General features: G+C 38.6%; 1 protein-coding gene across 4 annotated transcripts in view; it reads right to left on the bottom strand.

Annotated features, from left to right (window-relative positions):
- ATP11A (ATPase phospholipid transporting 11A) overlaps positions 1–19,374 on the bottom strand; it is a 135,782-nt gene that overhangs the window by 49,896 nt on the left and 66,512 nt on the right. For all 4 annotated transcript variants that reach the window (XM_063304858.1, XM_063304856.1, XM_063304857.1 and 1 more), the window contains exons 2-6: positions 16,326–16,448; positions 9,026–9,115; positions 8,296–8,376; positions 6,365–6,472; positions 1,080–1,208 (exon numbers count right to left, since the gene is read on the bottom strand). In XM_063304858.1, coding sequence (XP_063160928.1) covers positions 1,080–1,208; positions 6,365–6,472; positions 8,296–8,376; positions 9,026–9,115; positions 16,326–16,448 — 531 coding nt within the window. The remainder of the gene's footprint in view (positions 1–1,079; positions 1,209–6,364; positions 6,473–8,295; positions 8,377–9,025; positions 9,116–16,325; positions 16,449–19,374) is intronic.

Below are 19,374 nucleotides of genomic sequence, written 5' to 3'. Positions count from 1 at the left end.
TAAACTGCATCATAAAGCTTATATTTTCAAAAAGGTGCACAGCTAATTTTCAAAATAGATTCATATTTTGATGTACCATACATTAAACCAAAGGTGGGTCATCTTTTAATTATGAGGAATCACAACCACCCTCCACATTGTGGGGAGGGTGACAGCAAGTGTTGTAGTAGGTAGGGTGATGACGCAAAGCAGACTGGGCTACACAACACAGGTGATTCAGCTACAGATTTTGTGTTCCCTGCTAACCAATGGCAGATAGAGTTCAATGCATTTGTAGCGACCACTATATCAACAACCAGCAGCCAGTTGGGTTAAGATCTAGGACTGCAAAATAATGGGCTCTGGGGACCATGGTGCTGTAAGAACCTGTCCCTGTCCTACACAAAACATGTCCCATTTAACCTTGACAAAAAATATGAAGTAAAGTTATAAGTATCATGGCAATACCTGCCTGATTTTTAAAAACTAATAAAGGTCAGACCTGGTTCTTACGCTGATGGCTGGCTACCAGGAAATACCAAGATTGTAAGATTGCATGGAAAACTGAACAAATACAGCGGCAAAAAAACATGGACACGTCCATGAAAGCAGCAGACATTAAGCTCAGTTTGAAGCTGTTTTTTCAGGAAGCCCATTCTAAATATGGAGGTGGGGCTGGTAAAAGTGTTAACAGGTTTACTGCATAAATCTGTACAAGTCTATTTGGAAGAAAGTCTCACTGAATTAAAAGGAGGCTTATGCAGTGGCATCCACGGGGGGTGGAGGGTCAAAAAAGGCATGATGGTGCTCACACTATTGCAACTGAAACCCTGCTCCTTTTACAGGTGTGCAATGTTGACACACGCATAAAAACAGTGGAGTTTCTATTATGGCACCACGTCTGCTATCTTGCCTGTTTTGATCCTCCTTCAGAGGTGATGCTTTGTCTTATGTCTCACCTACAAAAGTAACAGTGTAGCTTTAGGTTACTTAGTCCTCTAGAAACATACTGTCATTCATAAATTGGGGTTCTGTAATATAAGAGAAACACCCAATGCCTTACCTTCAGCCTTAGACTGCCATTAAATTAAACTTGTTACCTTATGACTTGATTCACCATCCAAACTAGCTGTTGTAACAAAACATGTGCCATCCGATCGACTACTTGACAAAAATATTAAGTCACAGGGGAATGTTTCATCTTCTTTTACCATCACAATGTCTCCAACCTAGGGGGAAAAGTACAGGGAGAAATCACGATTTGAGTAAGATTAGAGTCACTCATCTTAAAACTGAATACACTGTTAACATCACATGAAACCAATATGTGATTTGTCTGTTTTTAGGCTTAGTATGATGTCTAGCATGATGTATAAACTCAACAAGATTGTTTAATGTTACACATAAATCGTTATAGTTTAAAATACTGGCTTAGCACTGTACAATGAACCTACTGGCTTGGTTACATAATGTGGTAAGTCATAATGTAGTTTTATTGTTTGTGTCTTAATGGGGTTTATACCCCATGTTTACAGCTTAGTATAGACCAGTGAAAGTAGCTTATTCAGTAAATCATGGTTAAAACAGATCATGGCCTAGCATGATATATGAACCCAGTCATTAAATGGATTAAACCTAGGCTGCAACATAATGTAATTTGATTTGGATTTAATCTAATAACTGAACAGCATCAGTGATTAAACCATGATTATTTTTGTGGCTTTACTGGCATACCAAACAGTAGCATAGCATGATACACACACAGGGATGCAGGAATTGTTTGGGAATTTCTGATATAGTACTACTTTGTTTGTTATTCCTGTCCAAGGCTATACACAATCCACAGAGCTGCAAGACAAGAACAGCTACAAATGGATGGAAAACAAATTAAGATGTCACTAAACTAGTCATGATAAATTGGATAATCTACAAAATAAACTCTGGCTTATTTCTGTCCTGTTCAGGAGATCATTGAATAGAATTAGCACTTTCTCACAATCGCTTGGGCTCCTCAGCTGCAATACTACACACACACAAATCCATTCAATTGCGTTGGAATTTTGGAGACTGCCTAGACAAGTCTCTGCAGTTTTCTTGGCAGGGTTTTTCAGAAGTGGTTTGCCATTGCCTCCTTCCTAGGGCTGAGAGAAAGTGACTGGCCCAAGGTCACCCACTGGCTTTGTGCCTAAGGCAGACTAGAATTTACAGTCTCCTTGTTTATAGGCTAGGGACTTAACTGCTACACCAAACTGGCTCTACAATACTATATATCAGATGATAAATTGGGGGAGTGCAGTTGGAGCAAGAAATGAAATTTGTGTTGAAACACTGCAATGCAAACATCACCCCTCACATAGTTGCATGCTGCACTGTAACACAAGTAGAAAAGGTTTGTGTTGTGACACTGAGATGTCATAATGCAAATTTCATCATTTTAATTGGTGTCAAAACAGGTAGCTGAGGAGCCTCCACTTAGGTGATATTCTCAAAATGCACTAAGCTACAATTCCCATGATTTGCTACCTTGACTGTGATTGCTAGAACTTATGGGATTTCCTGAAGTACAGTGACTTAGGAGTAAATAGGAGCAGAGGATCACTCTTGAACACAAGCAGAGTCCTGAGAAGTTATTGAAAGTTGTACTTTTAGACTTGTTAGCTCCAATAGAAAAAAAACTGTCCGTATAAATGAAGGGTCAACTCAATTGTTCACTACAGGTATACCAAAAGTATAGCAATACATTCAGCAACAGAATTAATCAGCACTTATGCAGCTTTTATGAACAAGTTTCATTTTAGGAGATTCTAAGCTTTTAAACAGAAAATCAAAAAAGTTTAAGAACAGCAATGAAATGCCCAATTTGTTTCTAATAGCATTCTCAAAAAAAAAAAAAACACCTGCAGATAATAGCTTTTAGTTTTGTTTTTAAGCTCTATTTAAAGTAGAACAGGCTGAAAAATGTGGAAACATTTCCGCAGAACGTACAGTCATTTTTCATGCACCAGTGAAGTAAAACAATATGCAAATCTCTCTCTTGAGGAATGGAAAAGGCACATGAAGAAAGCACAAGAACTTACTGACCTAGAAAAAACTGTAAAACTGTAAACAATGTAATTTATGAAAAGAACACTCCACAATTACTCCTCTGCCATTCATCAAAGCAGCTCCTCTTTTTCTCAGCTCCCTCGTGAGCCTGAAGAAACACTGTTTAGCTCCTTTAAGAGTTGCATTAACTTTAATTAGTAAACTGCTTAAAGCAGTGGCAGCCTTTTTTACGCTCACACAGAAGCCTGGGGACAAAAATTGGACTGCTTTAATTAACAGAGAGGTGTTATGCTTATGCTTGTGGGAATCCTGAAGCACTTCTTGAAAGCCATTTCCAAAGCACTCCAAGCCTTATTAAATATACTAAGTCTGCAAACCTGTACTGTATTTGCTTACCTGGGACACACTATTAAAAATCCTTAACTGTTAACAGGATAACACGCCTTGATCTGCTTTAAATACTTTTATGCTAGAAACTTACAATACCTTAACGATTCACAAAAAAGCTGGTAAGAAGATAGCGAGAAACTCTTTCCTTATTGTGCCAATAAAATAACAGGATGTATCCATATAATCACCTGAAATCGAGCTCAGCTGGAGGGAAACATTGCCTTTAATTTGTAGCAAAGTAGATTTCACTACATCTGCATCAGATGTCAACTTCAGTTGGCATGTATGGATACCCATCTTTGTGGGGTGCGTGGAGATATTAGATTTATTTATTTTCAGCTTAGCGCTCCTATGTACCATCCTTGCAAAAAGATATGTAGGGGCTGAAATGAATTTTAGCCTAGAAAAGATAGTGCCGTAATACATTTGCTCGGGTTAAAAGTGCTAGGGCTCTATACAGTGGTTCCCAGACAGTGGACTGCAAGGAAATGATAAGTGATTCATCAGGGAGGAACTTGTATTATAATAATACAGTATAGCCCCATTCACCTCTTAACAAATTGCATTCTTACATGCATCCTACAGCATTCTCCGATTTTAAGTGATGGTGCTTTTGCATGACGTAGGTGTGCATTGTTGACCTTTGCACATTCAGAAAAACGTATTAGTCTAAAAATGGATGGGCGGCTTTAATCTGATGTTCTTAAAGTGACCTTCTTACAAGGTGATTATCAAAAGCATTCAAAGACATGGTAGTGGTCTGCATACAGGAAATGGCTAAGAACAAATGCTTTGGCATTAGCTGTCATTAAAGGGTTATGAACTATTGGGTTAAGTGACAATTTCTTCCCATTTTTGTACTAAGAAGCAAATTGCCAATTTTACTTTTATTGACTTTTATTTTATTTTATTTATGCTTTGTTTGTTTGTTTATTTATTTATTATATTGGCTTGTTTAGATTAAGTTGAATTAGCCAGACAATGTAGGGAGCAGAGAGAATGACCTTGAGGGACAGAAGGAAGAGCTTGTACCAAGGCAACAGTTGGCTAAAAGGGGCCTGAGTCCAGGATGAGAATATAATGTGAGTAAATGTCTCAGGCAAGCCCCTCCCTAGTTCATATAAAGGTAAATGGTGGGGAGACCACATTCAGACTTGCAGTATTCTCTTACAATAGCTCTGCAATAAAAGTAGTACTGACCCACATGACATTGGTCTCCTAGTCTGATCTACCTTGAAAGGCTGATAGATTGTGACAGCCATCATGGGAAAAATTGTTTTTTAAATGGGCCTGAGCAACAATAAAAGAATCTATATCCCATGGCATAAAGAAGAGTGCTTTCAAAATTCAGGAAGAAACTGAATCTGAATAATTCTTCTTCCATAAATTAACAACACAATACCAAGCATTTTTATTCAGTAGAAAGTTCCACTATATTTAATTTTACTGAACAGTACAAAACAACAACTAGCCAAGTAGACAATGACCTGTTTTGCCTTTATTCTTCTCACACTGCAGTTCCTTTTTGCAGCAAGAAAAATAAAATTTAAAAATCCCAACTGCCCATTAAGCAGGGGGTGTCGCAAAGCTGCCCCTCAGTAAAGTGTGGAGGGTTGGGGAAACAATATATGCAATTAACATTAAAACACAGAGATGTTATGGATGAAATTAAGTACCCTTTCATTCTTTCCTGTCCCTTGCACTCATATGATCTTTTATGCTTGTAGTTGCTACATATAAAGTTGTTTTAGATCAGCAGAGAAGAAAACCTACAAAGATTATCCATATTGTGGTATTCAAGGGACCCTACTGTCTGTACTACATGCATTAATGTTTGCCACAATCCTAGACAAGAAGACCCCCCAAGAGATACATCATGAAGCCACAAGAGTTTTCATGATAGAGGATCATCAAGAAAAAGAGAGTGCTCGGAATTAAGCCCCCTTTTTCAGACAAATGCAACTCTTAAGACCCATTGGTTCAATATATACAGGATGTGTAAAGTTCAAATTACAAAGAACAAATACTGCCTGCTACAATACCGGTCTTACTGGCTTGTCTTCTACTATCCCTCTAATCTTGTTTGTCTAAAACCTTATCTGCAGCTGCTTTAAAAATTCTGAAAGACAGTACAAGTGAAATCCATCCAAAGTGGATTTGATTAAAGTTATTTACATTACAACATTCTACTTTGTAATTTTTCTATCACAGGCAAACTCAAAAGGTCTCAAATATGAGGCTATTGTTTTTGAAACAACAGCCAAGCCTTGTGAAACCTTAAATGCTAATACATTTCTTAGCACTTATATATTAACTTTATTATGATCGTAGACCAGCATAACTACATTTCTTGTATTTCTTACGGCATACGATTCATGTATTGCAATCCCATTTATGTTGGGCACAATGAAATAACACACTTTGTGCTGAGCGGAAAATGCAATGAAGTTGCAGATGGTAATACTTAGCTACTTTGTGGCTAATCATAGCTTAGCTACTACAAACACAAAGTGTTGCTTGGGTGCAGCTCAAACATTCTTACCTTAAGCAGATTGATTCATGCACGTAGTGAGATAAGATTTCTTTGTTCACTTGATGGATAATGGAATTGAATTTAAAAATGCAACAATAAGGCAACTTTAAGAAATTGTGGCTGTTAAAGTCTGGTACCTGCAGTGAATTTAGAATTCCTTCCTTTACTGCTCTCTATAACATCAGGTACTTCATATAAAAAGTTTTGTTGCACAACTGGATCAAATGCCATATTACCATAATATGAAAGCTTTAATGGCACACCCTTCAGCAATATGAATAACTATAACTTCATTAAACCCATATCACATTTATTTATGAAATGTCTGTCTGCCATATGTGAAACCTGCAAAAATATACACCCTCATATCAAGAAACCTCAATTCGGTAAGTATATTTTATGATCCTTGATCCTTACTCTTAGTTTGTGGCTTTGCTTTCTAACCAGTTTGCCATGACGAATAAAATGAACAGGATACTGGTTCGTTGCATTGTCAGCTTTATGACGCAGCCAATCTTCATATCCCTGAAAGAAACAGCAAAGGAAACATACAATCAAATGTGTCTTGGAAGAAGACAATGGCAAACTACTGGTACATTGTGACTACAACAATTGCATGGTTGACTCCAACCACGTTCAACTTGAAGTTGTCTTTCTCTTTTATCTTTTGGCCTATTATGCACCATAAATTAGAGAAATTGTAATATAAAATATATTAGATGAGGTAGGGCAAGGAAAAGGAAGGAGCTGAAAAACATTAATCCAGATCCCATAATGAAGGGAGTGGAGGAGAACATAAAGTCAGAATTTGAACAGCAGAATCCCTGCTTCCAGTATTGACCTTCGTGAGTCAAAGCTATAAAAGAAAACAATTGGCTACCTGCCTAAAACACGGGGAAAAAAAACATTTTCCCCAGAGTAGCAGTCAGGCAAGTGATTTCCTCATTGTCCTTCCATGCAAAGGAAACCTTTTCCATCTTTCCTGAAGGCAAGCCAAATCTTTATTTGGCAGCTGCAGACAGCACACTGGGGCCAGGGAAGGTCTCACCAAGGCTACTCTGGCCAGATAGATCAGCCTGGGGAGCATAGACTTGTCATACCTGCCTTAGTGCTAACTACCATGACATTTTCCCCAAGAACCACTTGCCACTTGTTCCTTTCATTCCTGAAAAAAAATACTGTAATTCTTACAATCTACAATTATCCTTGTCTGTTTGTATTATGAAAATTGAAGCAATGGGACTATACATACACACACACACACACACAACATATACAACGCACTGTGTATGTAATTTGCTTTTGACAGTAACAAGCTTTAAACTTTACATACTCTGCAGGTTCTAAGGACAGAGACGAAAGTGAACTTGGAAAGCAGGAGCATTTGCAGGGAGTGTCAAAGAAGTCCCAGTGGATTACTGTAACCATGCAATTGAAGCACCATCCCTTTTGTACATGCACTGACACACACATGTAAAAGGGGCAGGGCTTAAAGACATGGTCCAGTTCTATCTTAACTTTTTTTGACATACTTCCTGCAGACACCGTTGTTGGAGAGGGCATAAAGTAATTCACTGATATACTTGAGTTTTCAGTATTTATTTGCATTAAGAACTATACTTTAGAATGGAAAATACTGGACTCATTGGATTCCTCATAACAATCAGGATAGAATTCAACACAAAACTCAGTTTGTATAGCTAATTAATGGCTAAAAACTGTCACAAGCTATTTCTGCAATCATCACTAGACAATTTGCTCTTAATACCACTGAAATACTTAGAAATTAATTCTGCAGCATAGGATAAAAAACATTATTCCAATATTTAAGTATCTGCATATTTATTTTCAATTCTTTTTTTTTTCACTTAATAGTTTTATTTATTTGAAAAAAATAATTAAATTCCTTTTCACCTTCACTTAATGGTATCTTTGACAGCTCACAGCGACAAATCAATAAGGATAAATAAACATAGTTTTCATATACACATGGATATAGCAAATGCTGGAATCATGCTGGAATCATGAGTACAAATAAAAATTCAAAATAAAAAAGTAAGATACGTTTTCCAGAACAAAGGAAACGCTTTTTCCTTTCCAGGGTTGGCTAAGGAATTCTGGGAGTTGAAGTCTTACAGTTGCTGAGGTTGAGAAACACTGCTTTAGGGCAATCATCTCTCAGCCCAACTGAGGGAATGTAAAGGCAGAAGGAATTAAACATGACAAAAGTAATTGAAATGAATGAATAATTAAAAAAACCTTTTTGAAAAACATGCACACATGATCTGCCTCCAGTTCTGAAACTCAAAAACTAAAACTCTAAAATACTAAAACTCTAAAACTCTTACCTGTTTTATAGCTGTTACAATGATGACAAAGAAAAGTGGGAGCCCACTTGTCACTGGACTGGTTGGGGTATCAATAATTAACTGGGAATAAAGAAATGTCACATAATTTTTACAGAATAGGGTTTTTTTTAAAACAAAGTATAGAGTTTTCAAACTACAGTTTTATAAAAATGAACCCTGGTCTTACAATCAATGAGGTACAGCTTGACAAGTTATTCTGTCTGAATAATGACTATGCAGCCTAAATATTAAGGCAACTGCATAACTTGAAGAAATCCAGCCATACTGATAATTTCAAATGACTGATGGTGCTGTTATGTATTATGCAGAGGCCAATCTGTTTTGTCCCTTAGGCTGACTTAGTTAGGGCTCCTTGAAATATACCTTTATGAAGCATGTCTTCACAAACACATGAGTAGGGATTCATGCTTAATATTTTACAGCAAAAGTAGGGCTTTCCAAGGGCAGGCATCATTCTGAGTTTGAAACAACCTATTTTCAGTTCAAAATGGCTATTCTGACTTTTTCCAGAAGTTTCTTTTCCAGAGTTTCCAAGCTCCAAATGCAGAGATCTGCAAAACAGAAATCTTTAGAGTTTGGAACCTATTCTGTAAGATCAGAACAGCTATTTCGAAGTCAAAAAGTTTCATACACTTTTACTACTTTCCTTTGCATTTTCTCTCCTACATTCTGTGTGGCCTCTATATCTAAGGAAAGAGGTACATTTTACCTGTACAAGAAAAATGATAAGAAAGTAGAAGTTCGCTATTCTTCGGAACTGCTCAAATAAGTTCTTCGGTATGAAGTTCCAAAAGGTGTACTGAAAAAGAGGGGAAAGTCAAGGAAGCCTAAATCTTAATTTATGCAGGAATTATTTATTTATTCATTTACTTATATTTTCATTTTCGTCACTATCCATCTCACTCAAAGAGTGACTCTGGGCAGTATACAGTAAAACTAAAAATAAATACAGATTAAAATACAATAAAACAGTATTTCTTAAATGTAAATGTAAAATCCAAGATGGAAATATTAAAAGTTCTTAATTTAAATTCATGTAATTCACGGGGGCCTCTTCAGGGTGCTAACCACCCCCAGGATTACCCCTCCTCCCACCCAAGCGAGATGGCAGAGCCAGGTCTTCACCCCTTTCCAGAAGGCCAGGAGAGTAGGGGCTTGCCTCACCTCTGGGGGAAAAGTGCTCCGCAGGGCAGGGGCCATGGCAGAGAAGGCTATCTTCCTGGGCCCTGCTGATCAACAGTCTCTCATGGATGGGGTCTGTAACTCTCTGCCTGACTGGGTGGGATGGGTCAATGTAATGGGGATGAGACAGTCCCTCAGGTAACCTGGGCCCATGCCATGTAGGGCTTTAAAGGTGATGACCAACACCTTGAATTGGACCCGGAAGCACACTGGCAACCAGTGCAGCTCCCACAGCAAAGATGTTACATGTGCCACCCTTGGAGTACCCAAGACTGCTTGTGTGGCCGCTATAGCTTCTGGATACTCTTCAAGGGTAGCCCCATGTAAAGTGCATTGCACTAGTCTATAAGGAAGATGACTAGGGCATGAGTGACTGACCGGGTGGCCTCTTGATCCAGGAAGGGGAGTAACTGGTGCACAACATGAAGTTGAGCAAAGGCCCTCCTGGCCATGACTGCCACCAGCTCTTCAAGCAGGAGTCGTGAGTCCAGGAGGACCCCCAGATTCTGCACTGGGTCTGTCTGGTGTCTACCAAAGATGGTAAATACAGAGGAGCCCCCATCCCACAGCTACTCTGTCTTACCAGGGTTCAGCTGAAGCCTGTTATTCCCCATCCAGACCCCTACAGCCTCCAGGCACCGAAAGAGGGTGGTCATGATTAATTTTTTTCTGTGTCAATAGCACAATATATTACTTAATGCTGGGAATAAACACGCTGTGTGTTGTTTATTCGTTTAGTCGCTTCCGACTCTTCGTGACTTCATGGACCAGCCCACACCAGAACTTCCTGTCGGTCGTCAACACCCCCAGCTCCCCCAGGGACGAGTCCGTCACCTCTAGAATATCATCCATCCATCTTGCCCTTGGTCGGCCCCTCTTCCTTTTGCCCTCCACTCTCCCTAGCATCAGCATCTTCTCCAGGGTGTCCTGTCTTCTCATTATGTGGCCAAAGTATTTCAGTTTTGCCTTTAGTATCATTCCCTCAAGTGAGCAGTCTGGCTATATATTATTTGCAAAATAATCATGTGATCATAAAAAGGTCATATGTTATATATTATATGTCTGTGTGTGTCACATACTAATAGAAGTAGATTGCATTGCTAATTAACCTAAAATATCATTTTTCAACTTTTCAGAGAAGATGGAGTCTACCTTTCTATGTCTGGCGTGTCACTCATTTAACAAACTTCTAGGGAATGTTGATAAATTTGGTAGTAGTTTGTGAAATACCTCTGAGCAATCCAAAAGGAAGAATTTCAAATTTGGATTGTCCATTTTACGAGCAGAAAAAAGACTTGACTTTAAAGTGATTAAGGAGCACCTCATGCCAAACTGACACCTTAAGATCATCCAGATCTTAAAATTAATTGAACAACTATTCTATGGAAGAATTGAATGTATACTGGGATTTTTTTTGGAAGAATACAGAAACACCCATAATGGAGGAATGGATTGTGAAGATGGCGGAGTCTGCAGAAATAGCTAAATTGACTTGTCTAACTAAGGAGGGAACAGTAATTACTTTTATTAAAGACTAGAATCCCTTTATGGACTTTTTGCTGAAAACTGATAAAAGTGAACTGGTGATTTCTGGATTTACTGATTAAGAAAGGTGTTTATGGGGAAAAAGGGAACCAAGATATGTAATTTGGGAGGGTGGAGATGGTAACTATTATATCTATAACTGCTGCAAAGATGATCAGAAGTCACTTCTTTAGATACCTTTTCTTTCTTTTTTCTTTGTCTTTTGTGTCCCTCACTTTTTCCTTTATTCTTTTATATCCTCTTCTCTTTTCTCAATTTTTCTGTTTAAGTTTCTGTAGTTTTTTAACCTTGTGTAAAATTGTATGTATGTATGTATACTGAGATTTTTATCTTAGATCAATTATGGAATGATAATGATGAGTCATTATAATTTTCTAGGTTAGAAGATAGATTTCTTTTTCCTTTCTTTTTCCTTTTACTATTGTTTTTTCCCTTCACAATGGAATCCAATCAGTCTGAAATATTTTTAGTTGAAAAAGCTGTATTTTTTAATTAAATGAAGGCAAAAAATTACTATTATTAGGGAGCATGGAAACAAATACTCTGCGTATGCTTGGGTGGTATAGGGGCCAAAGTTTACCTCTTAAGACTTGAAAAAGCTTGTGGCAATTGAAAGGGATCAAATCTGTGATTTTTCTTTCCTGATATGGAAAATGCTACCTGTCCAATCAGAGTGTTCCTGCAGACCCAGACCTAAATTAGGAACCCCTTACAAGTAGATTAATAGGTGCTGCTTTGGGTGGAAGGTAACAGCTTTCTGTGACTGTCATGCTGGCCACATGACCACGGAAGTGTCTTCGGACAACGCTGGCTCTTCAGCCATGAAACGGAGATGAGTACCGCCCCCTAGTGTCAGACACGACTAAACGGGAACCTTTACCTTTACTTGGCTAGATTCTATGCTAACCCTTTCTCTGGACAAGTCCCAAAACATGATATTATAATTATATATTTAATTGCTAATTTCTTTATCAAAAATATTTTTCCTGTTGCTATATCCATTCATATACCATCTTCTGTCCAGAGGGCATTCATTATGACCTTTACTTCCTTCATTTATTCCTGCCTCTTAATTTAAGTGCCAACTAAAAATACCTCTATTTGAAATGTTGGATATGTTGGATTCATAATGCAGTGACATCTATCTACACCACAGAATTACCAAAATCCACGAAGTTATTATTAATATTTCATCTAAATTTAGTTGGCATTACAGACATGCCTCCAAGCAAGAAAGTTCTAATAGAAACTGCAGGGAACATCCTATTAAATATTAAGTAATACAATCAGATAGTTCTTTTGAGGTGGTTTTCTGATACAAATGATGCTGAAAGTTAAGTACTGATATTAATTTTATTTTCAGATCAAAAGCAAAGTACTTAGATGATAGATATTAATATAAGGATAATAACATAAATACATAACAAGAAAGACACCAATATCACAATGAGTTTGATGTTCCAATAAACAAAAGTTTGCCTAACAAACTGAATAGAAAGCAGAGATTTAATACTCTGCCTTAAAAGGTAACATTTATCTATTACCAAGAAAGTACAGAGAAATAATTTTACATTTATTTACAGGTAGTCCTTGCTTAACGTCCACAATTGGGACCAGCAACATTAAAGTTTTGCAGGCTGAATTGGATGAATTAGAAAGAAAACATATATTAATAATACAGATAGTCCTCGTTTAATGATTATCCTGTTCATCAACTGTTTGAAGTTACAACAGCGCTAAAAAAGTAATGTTATGACTGGTCTTCGCACCTATGACCATCGCAGTGTCCCTGCAGTCACATGATCAAGATTTGGGTGCTTCGCAACCAGTGGGTGTTTACAACCATAACAGTCTCCTGCAGTCATGTGATCACCATTCGTGAGCTTCACAGCCAGCTTCTGATAAGCAGAGTCAATGGAAATGCCAGCAGTGAAATCACAAGTCAAGGTCACATGATGTCTCAGTTAATGACCTGTGGTGACTCAGTTAACAACTGCAGTGGCAGTGAGGTTGTAAGTCTGTCACAGTCATGTGATGTCTTACCTAAGTGTCACTTAGCAACAGAGTTGCTGGTCCCAGTTGTGGTTGTTTAGCAAGGACTACCTGTAAACAAATGTAAAAGCATTTTACAGGATAAAATCGCTTGGATCCGGACCGAGTTGGACTCCGAGCGTGAGACAGAGTCGGAGGAGATACCAGGGAACATACTTACCAGGTTATCTGGGACCAATTCGATCCTGTTGAACCCGAGGAAGTGGACAGGATCTATGCTACCACTTGCCAATTAGATCCATGCCCCTCCTGGCTGGTGAAAGCAGCTCGGGAGGTGACATGTGGCTGGGTCCAGGCGATGGTAAATACATCCTTGAGAGAGGGGGTGTTCGCAGCAGCCTTTAAGGAAGCGCTGGTGCGCCCCCTCCTCAAGAAACCATTGCTGGACCCTACTATACTGGACAATTTTCGCCCAGTCTCCCACCTCCCCTTTTTGGGGAAGGTGGTTGAGAAAGTAGTAGCTTTGCAGCTCCAGAGGATTCTGGATGAAACGGATTATCTAGATCCTTTTCAGTTGGGTTTCAGGTCCAGTTATGGGATGGAAATGGCATTGGTCGCACTTATGGATGACCTCTGGCAGGAGCGGGATGGAAGCAGTGCATCCATCCTCGCTCTTCTTGACCTCTCAGCGGCTTTCAATACCATCGAATATGGTATCCTTCTGGACCAACTTAGGGAGTTGGGGGTGGGCGGTGTGGTTCTGTGCTGGTTCACCTCCTTCCTCCAGGGTCGGTCCCAGTCAGTGTTGATAGGGAGCAAGAGATCCGGCCTGTGGCCCCTACTTTGTGGGGTGCCACAGTGCTCGGCACTCTCTCTGCTCCGTTTTAACATCTACATGAAGCCACTGGGTGAGATCATCTGTCACTACGGGGTGAGGTATCATCAATATGCAGATGATACCCAATTATACATCTCTATCCCGGGTGAAGTAAGTGATGCTGTGGCCACCCTTTCTGAGTGCCTGCGGGCCGTGGGGGCGTGGATGGGGGACTACAGGTTGCAGCTGAACCCAGGGAAGATGGAGTGGCTGTGGATTAATGGCTCCTCAATTTCTGGGAAATTGTCATCTTTAGTTCTGGATGGGGTTGCACTGTCCCAGACAGACCTGGTGCACAACCTGGGGGTCCTCCTGGACTCACGGCTCCTGCTCAAAGAGCATGTGGCAGCCATGGCTAGGAGGGCCTTTGTGCAACTTCGTGTTGTGCGCCAGTTACACCCTTTCCTGGAGCAAGAGGCCCTTTGAATGGTCACTCATGCCCTGGTTATATCCCATATATACTACTGCAATGCGCTCTACATGGGGCTACCCTTGAAGAGTATCCGGAAGCTACAGCTGGTGCAAAATGCAGCCACACGGGCGATCTTGGGTATCCCAAGATCAGCACACGTCACCCCTTTGCTCCACGAGCTGCATTGGTTGCCAGTATGCTTCCGGGTCCAATTTAAGGTGTTGGTTATCACCTTTAAAGCCCTACATGGCATGGGTCCAGGCTACCTAAGGGACCATCTCATCCCCATCATATCAACCCGTCCCGCCCGGTCATGCAGAGAGGGCATGCTATGGACCCCGCGTGTAAGAGAACTCTATCTGGCAGGGTCCAGGAGGCGGGCCTTCTCTGCAACAGCCCCTGCCCTTTGGAATATCCTTCCCCCAGAAGTGAGATTGGCTCCCTCCCACCTGGACTTTAGGAAACAACTAAAGACCTGGTTCTGTTATCATGCTTGGGGCGGGAGAGAGAGTAGTCATTCCTGGGGATGGTTAGTCTTTTAGAAGGACCCTGCTCTGCTTACAAATCACAGAGAACTTCAGCCATTGGGGTTTTTATCATATTTATTTCATTATGTATTATAGTATTTTACAGTTTTATATTTTTCTTATTTATGTTTTATTGTAAACCACCCAGAGTCCCTTTTGGGAGATGGGCAGTGATAAATTTGATAAATAAATAAATAAATAAAAGTATAGATAAATGTATTTCCTGGTTATGTTCATATATTCTTCCTGAAGAAATTTCTTTTCCATTTCTTTTTTCCCACCAGAAATAACTGAATTTCTCTGAAAGTAGCTTCTGATTCAAATAGTGACAAAGTTTTAGCTCCCAATAAAAATGAATCCCATCAGTTCCTCATTTTTTAAAAAGAGATGAGATATCCCATTCATGCATTTCATTTATACTGATACTACTTTATGGATTTGGTTTATGGCAAAATGCAGAGAGGAGCTTATTAGTTTGCACTTTCACATTTTATTGTAGTATATTCTACAGAGACCTAGTTTGGTGTAGTGGTTAAGGCATCAAGCTACAAACCAGGAGACTATGAGTTCCAGTCCCACCTTAGGCACATGACTCGTGAATGAAACTATTTTGTATTATAAACCATAATACATAGCTCTCTTTGTTGTGCTTTACTCAATAAAGAAAGCTTAAACAAACTACAATTTAGTCTGAGAGGTGATTCTCAGATTGATAATTAGTCCAGTAGACATTTCCAAACCAGCATGGGCAGTCTGTCCTTCCTTTCTGAAAAAGACTAGTTTTCTCCTTTTACACTGAAACAGCATGAGTAAAAGAACAAGAAGTTCCTCACCTTTGTTTACCTACCCGTCTCATCTGAGAGTATGTGTCAGAATTCTTCTGTTGTTATTTTTACCTTCCTCTCAATAAATCTTACTAATTCAAGTTCTGAGAAGCTTGCTGTATCAACTACTTGCAGTTGAGAGAAACCTGTCACCTAATCCAACGTGCCAACCCAGTCAGAAGTCCATTGAAATCACCCACTGTATTGAGGCTACCACATGTGGGATGCAAATCTCATAATGACTAGATGATAAGAAGGACATTAAGAAAACTCCACGTTTTTGCTGGCATCTAGTGGTCAAGCGGATTTTTGCAGCCCAGATTTGGTGGGGCCAACTACGTATCTATTTTTGGAGAAATCCATTATGATAGAATACTGTAATTGTAAATAAGCACATAAAGTAAATTGAATATGCTATTTTATGCTTGCACAAACCAGCAAGAATTTGACTACTGGCATATTTTAATAGTAAAAAGCTAAGATTACCTTTTATTTTAATGTCAGACTTCTGCAACTAAATAAGGGAACCAGGTGCAAAAAATAAAATTGTTGATAAAAAGAGGAAGTGTATACACTAAAGCCAAAAGTATAAAGCAAATTAAATAACTATGATATGGGGCAGTGAGGAGAATAAAGATATGAGGAAATACCTTTGATGAGACTATTCGGTTGTCTGGATACCTCTGTGGAATGTATGCTTCAGCACCTGGAGGGGGTTCACGATGCCCAACATAAATTGTTCGATTGTCTACCCAGTTCTCTTCCCCAGCACACTGTGAAGAAAAAAAAAATCAGCCAGTAGTTCCACATCAGAAGCTGATATTTTGTTCCAGGGAGTGTTCCCGATTTGATGTTGCTTTCTTTTTATTCTGATTGTATTGTTGTAGTGCTGTTGTGTTTTTATTTTTGTATGAGGCATGTTTTATACCATTTTTTTCTATGTAAGCCTCCAAGAGCCCTTTTTATTGTGGCAATATAGAAGTATGTTAAATAAATAAATAACTGAATTGATGAGCCATGCACCACTCACTCTTCTTATAAAGATCCATCTCCTACATCTTTTCCTGAATACTTAGATGATATGAGATGAGCTGTCAGAATCCTATCTCTGAAACAATAATTATTTTTGTATTATTCATATATATTAGGAAGGTTGCCCATCTCTTGGAATAGATGTTCTTAAAATATACAGGCTGTACGTCAGGTTCCCTTTGCTCACCTGCCACAAAGCACTGCAAACACATGTCAGCTTTCATGTGTCAGCTTTGCAGCTTTGCAAACAGACAGAAGTCTTCAGCACATTCCTTCTTGAACCATTACAGCCAAGGCCAAGCACACTGATAAGACACCTGGAATCTAAATCACTCTAACAAGCTAACAAGCTGGGAGGGGGGAATTCAGGAGTGAGAAAGAGCCTGTTTGCAAGACAGGGAGGAGGACTTAGATCAGGGGGAATGAATCACTTTGAATGCTCTGGTGCCAAAATCTTATTCAGAGCTTTGTGACTGTCTTGTGTCAATCGGATTTTAATAAAGAATTCTTTAAGCTTCTTTATGGACTGTCTTGAGAATTTCTAAGGTTAAGATCCTGGTACTGGGACCGTCACACTGTAGTTCCTTTTAGATATCTATCCAGGCTCAAGGATGTGCTGCAAAGGTGTGAGTTTCCCACTCTTGCTGACAAACTAAGGCCAATGTTAAGGTTTTCTCAAACTTTGAAGGTATATGTATATCAGATAGTTCTAGACTTTTTTCCTAAAATTTTATTTAAAGTACTTTTATGCAGAAGTTTCAAAGCAGAGGTTTTGAGGGCAATTCAACAAAAATTAATTAAACCACTGATTTTATGTTTTCAGAAATTTCTGTCTAGGGGACTTTTCAAGTTAAGTAACTTGGATGTTAACTTCCCATCTCACTATGTAGTGCCTGAACACTGGTAACATGTTTGGAGCTGTACTATAAAGAATCCTCTACAAATTCCCCTTCCATACAGAATGGATGGCAAAGGTAAGGCAAAGGTGTTCACGGATCACATTCATCTATTATTTTTAGAGTAAGTGATTCAATATGTTAATCCACTAACCATGATTTACAAGCCACTATGCTTCTGTTTGCAGAATACCCTACATAAACTGAACAAGCCATATTGACAGTCTGATAATAATAAGATGACAGGAAGTTTAGATCAAATCCTCACTGGGTGCAACAGTTATTTACTAGAACAAACTGCCCAATAGAAACACCATACATGTATTCAAATCCTCCCAGGAAAACCATTTAAAGTGCCCACTTTATACTACCAATCTTTGTATTTCACTTCTCTTTCCATTTCATCTCACTTTGTCCTGCATAGTTTCTACTTTCATGCTCTGTCCCTTCTTGAAACGCTTCCTGATTACTTTTTCTCAGACAAGAAAATGCTGCATTTCCATAATAACGCAGAATTCACACACCCACAAATCTGATCCCAAATATGCACATTTGTTATTAAAATTAAATACTGTTATACTTGTCACTCAGTTCAAAAGGAACTGAGTGACAAAAGCAAAAGGAACTTTATGATGACAAGATTCCTATGAACTTCTTTAAGGTTATAAACAGCAAAGACTTGTGAAGGTTATACTGTTCCCAGATATTTGTTTCTTCATCCACCATTTGAGGAACATGCTGTATAATTATAATGGTGTGTGGGAATGACCTTGGGAGACAGGAAGAAGAGCTGCAGACTAGACAACAGTCAGACAAGCAGCAGCTGAGTCCATAGAAGGAATGGTGTGTGTCTCAGTAGGGATCTTCCCCAGTTTCTTAGATTGTAAAGGCTACAGGACAAAGATATACTTTCAGATTTGCAAGATTCTATTAATGTAACCTTACAATACAGTTACAGCTAGTATTTCTGGGTGTGCTTCTTGTCTGGACTACTTTGCAAGGCTGACAATAATCTATTTACTTTGCTGTTGTTTTCCCCATTAATTGGCCAAATTAATATACCAGCATCAGAAAAAAAAACCCCAATAACTCATCCTTGGCACAGAGCACAAACAGGATTTTTATTAAAATATGAGTCTGAATCCTAATAAAATATAGCTCTGGGGCAACCATTCTGTATATTTAGCACAGTTCTGAACAGTAATTCTCATAATAACTTTCAACATTCAAACCTTCAAGGGAACAGAAAGCTTGAACAATTTATATTTCCTTTTTTGGTGTGTGCATCTCGGTATACAAAAGTTAAATAATAACCAGCATGCTTCTATTGTCTTCTATTTAAAAAACCAGTGTTAAATTTAGTTTCTTAATTTAAATATTATAAACCAATATTTACACAGAATGCATTACTCTGCTTAATTGAAAATAGCTATCACGACAGTTATTATAGCTGTCATAACGGGATCATAATGATCACAATTAAAATTGATCTCCCTAAAGCTTTTACATTTTGCATCAAGAAGAAAGCTGTCACTAAGAAAATAGTGTTTGCTGGGACTGCGGTAGGATCAGACTAAAAATAAATAAAGTAGTATGTACCAAAAACATAAAATATACAATAGTTATATTGATCAAACTTTTAAAGTATAGCAAAGTAAGACCAAAGGCACACAATGCTGCTTGTCTTAATAGCAGCTGCTGGAAATTCTGAGAATCTGGTCACTTTTATTTGGATATTGAAATAGTGAGGAACGTTTTCAAATTACATCCT

This window comes from Candoia aspera, chromosome 5 (assembly GCF_035149785.1).
Source record: "Candoia aspera isolate rCanAsp1 chromosome 5, rCanAsp1.hap2, whole genome shotgun sequence".
Lineage (NCBI taxonomy): Eukaryota > Metazoa > Chordata > Lepidosauria > Squamata > Boidae > Candoia > Candoia aspera.
This window is presented reverse-complemented; position numbering and strand designations above follow the sequence as displayed.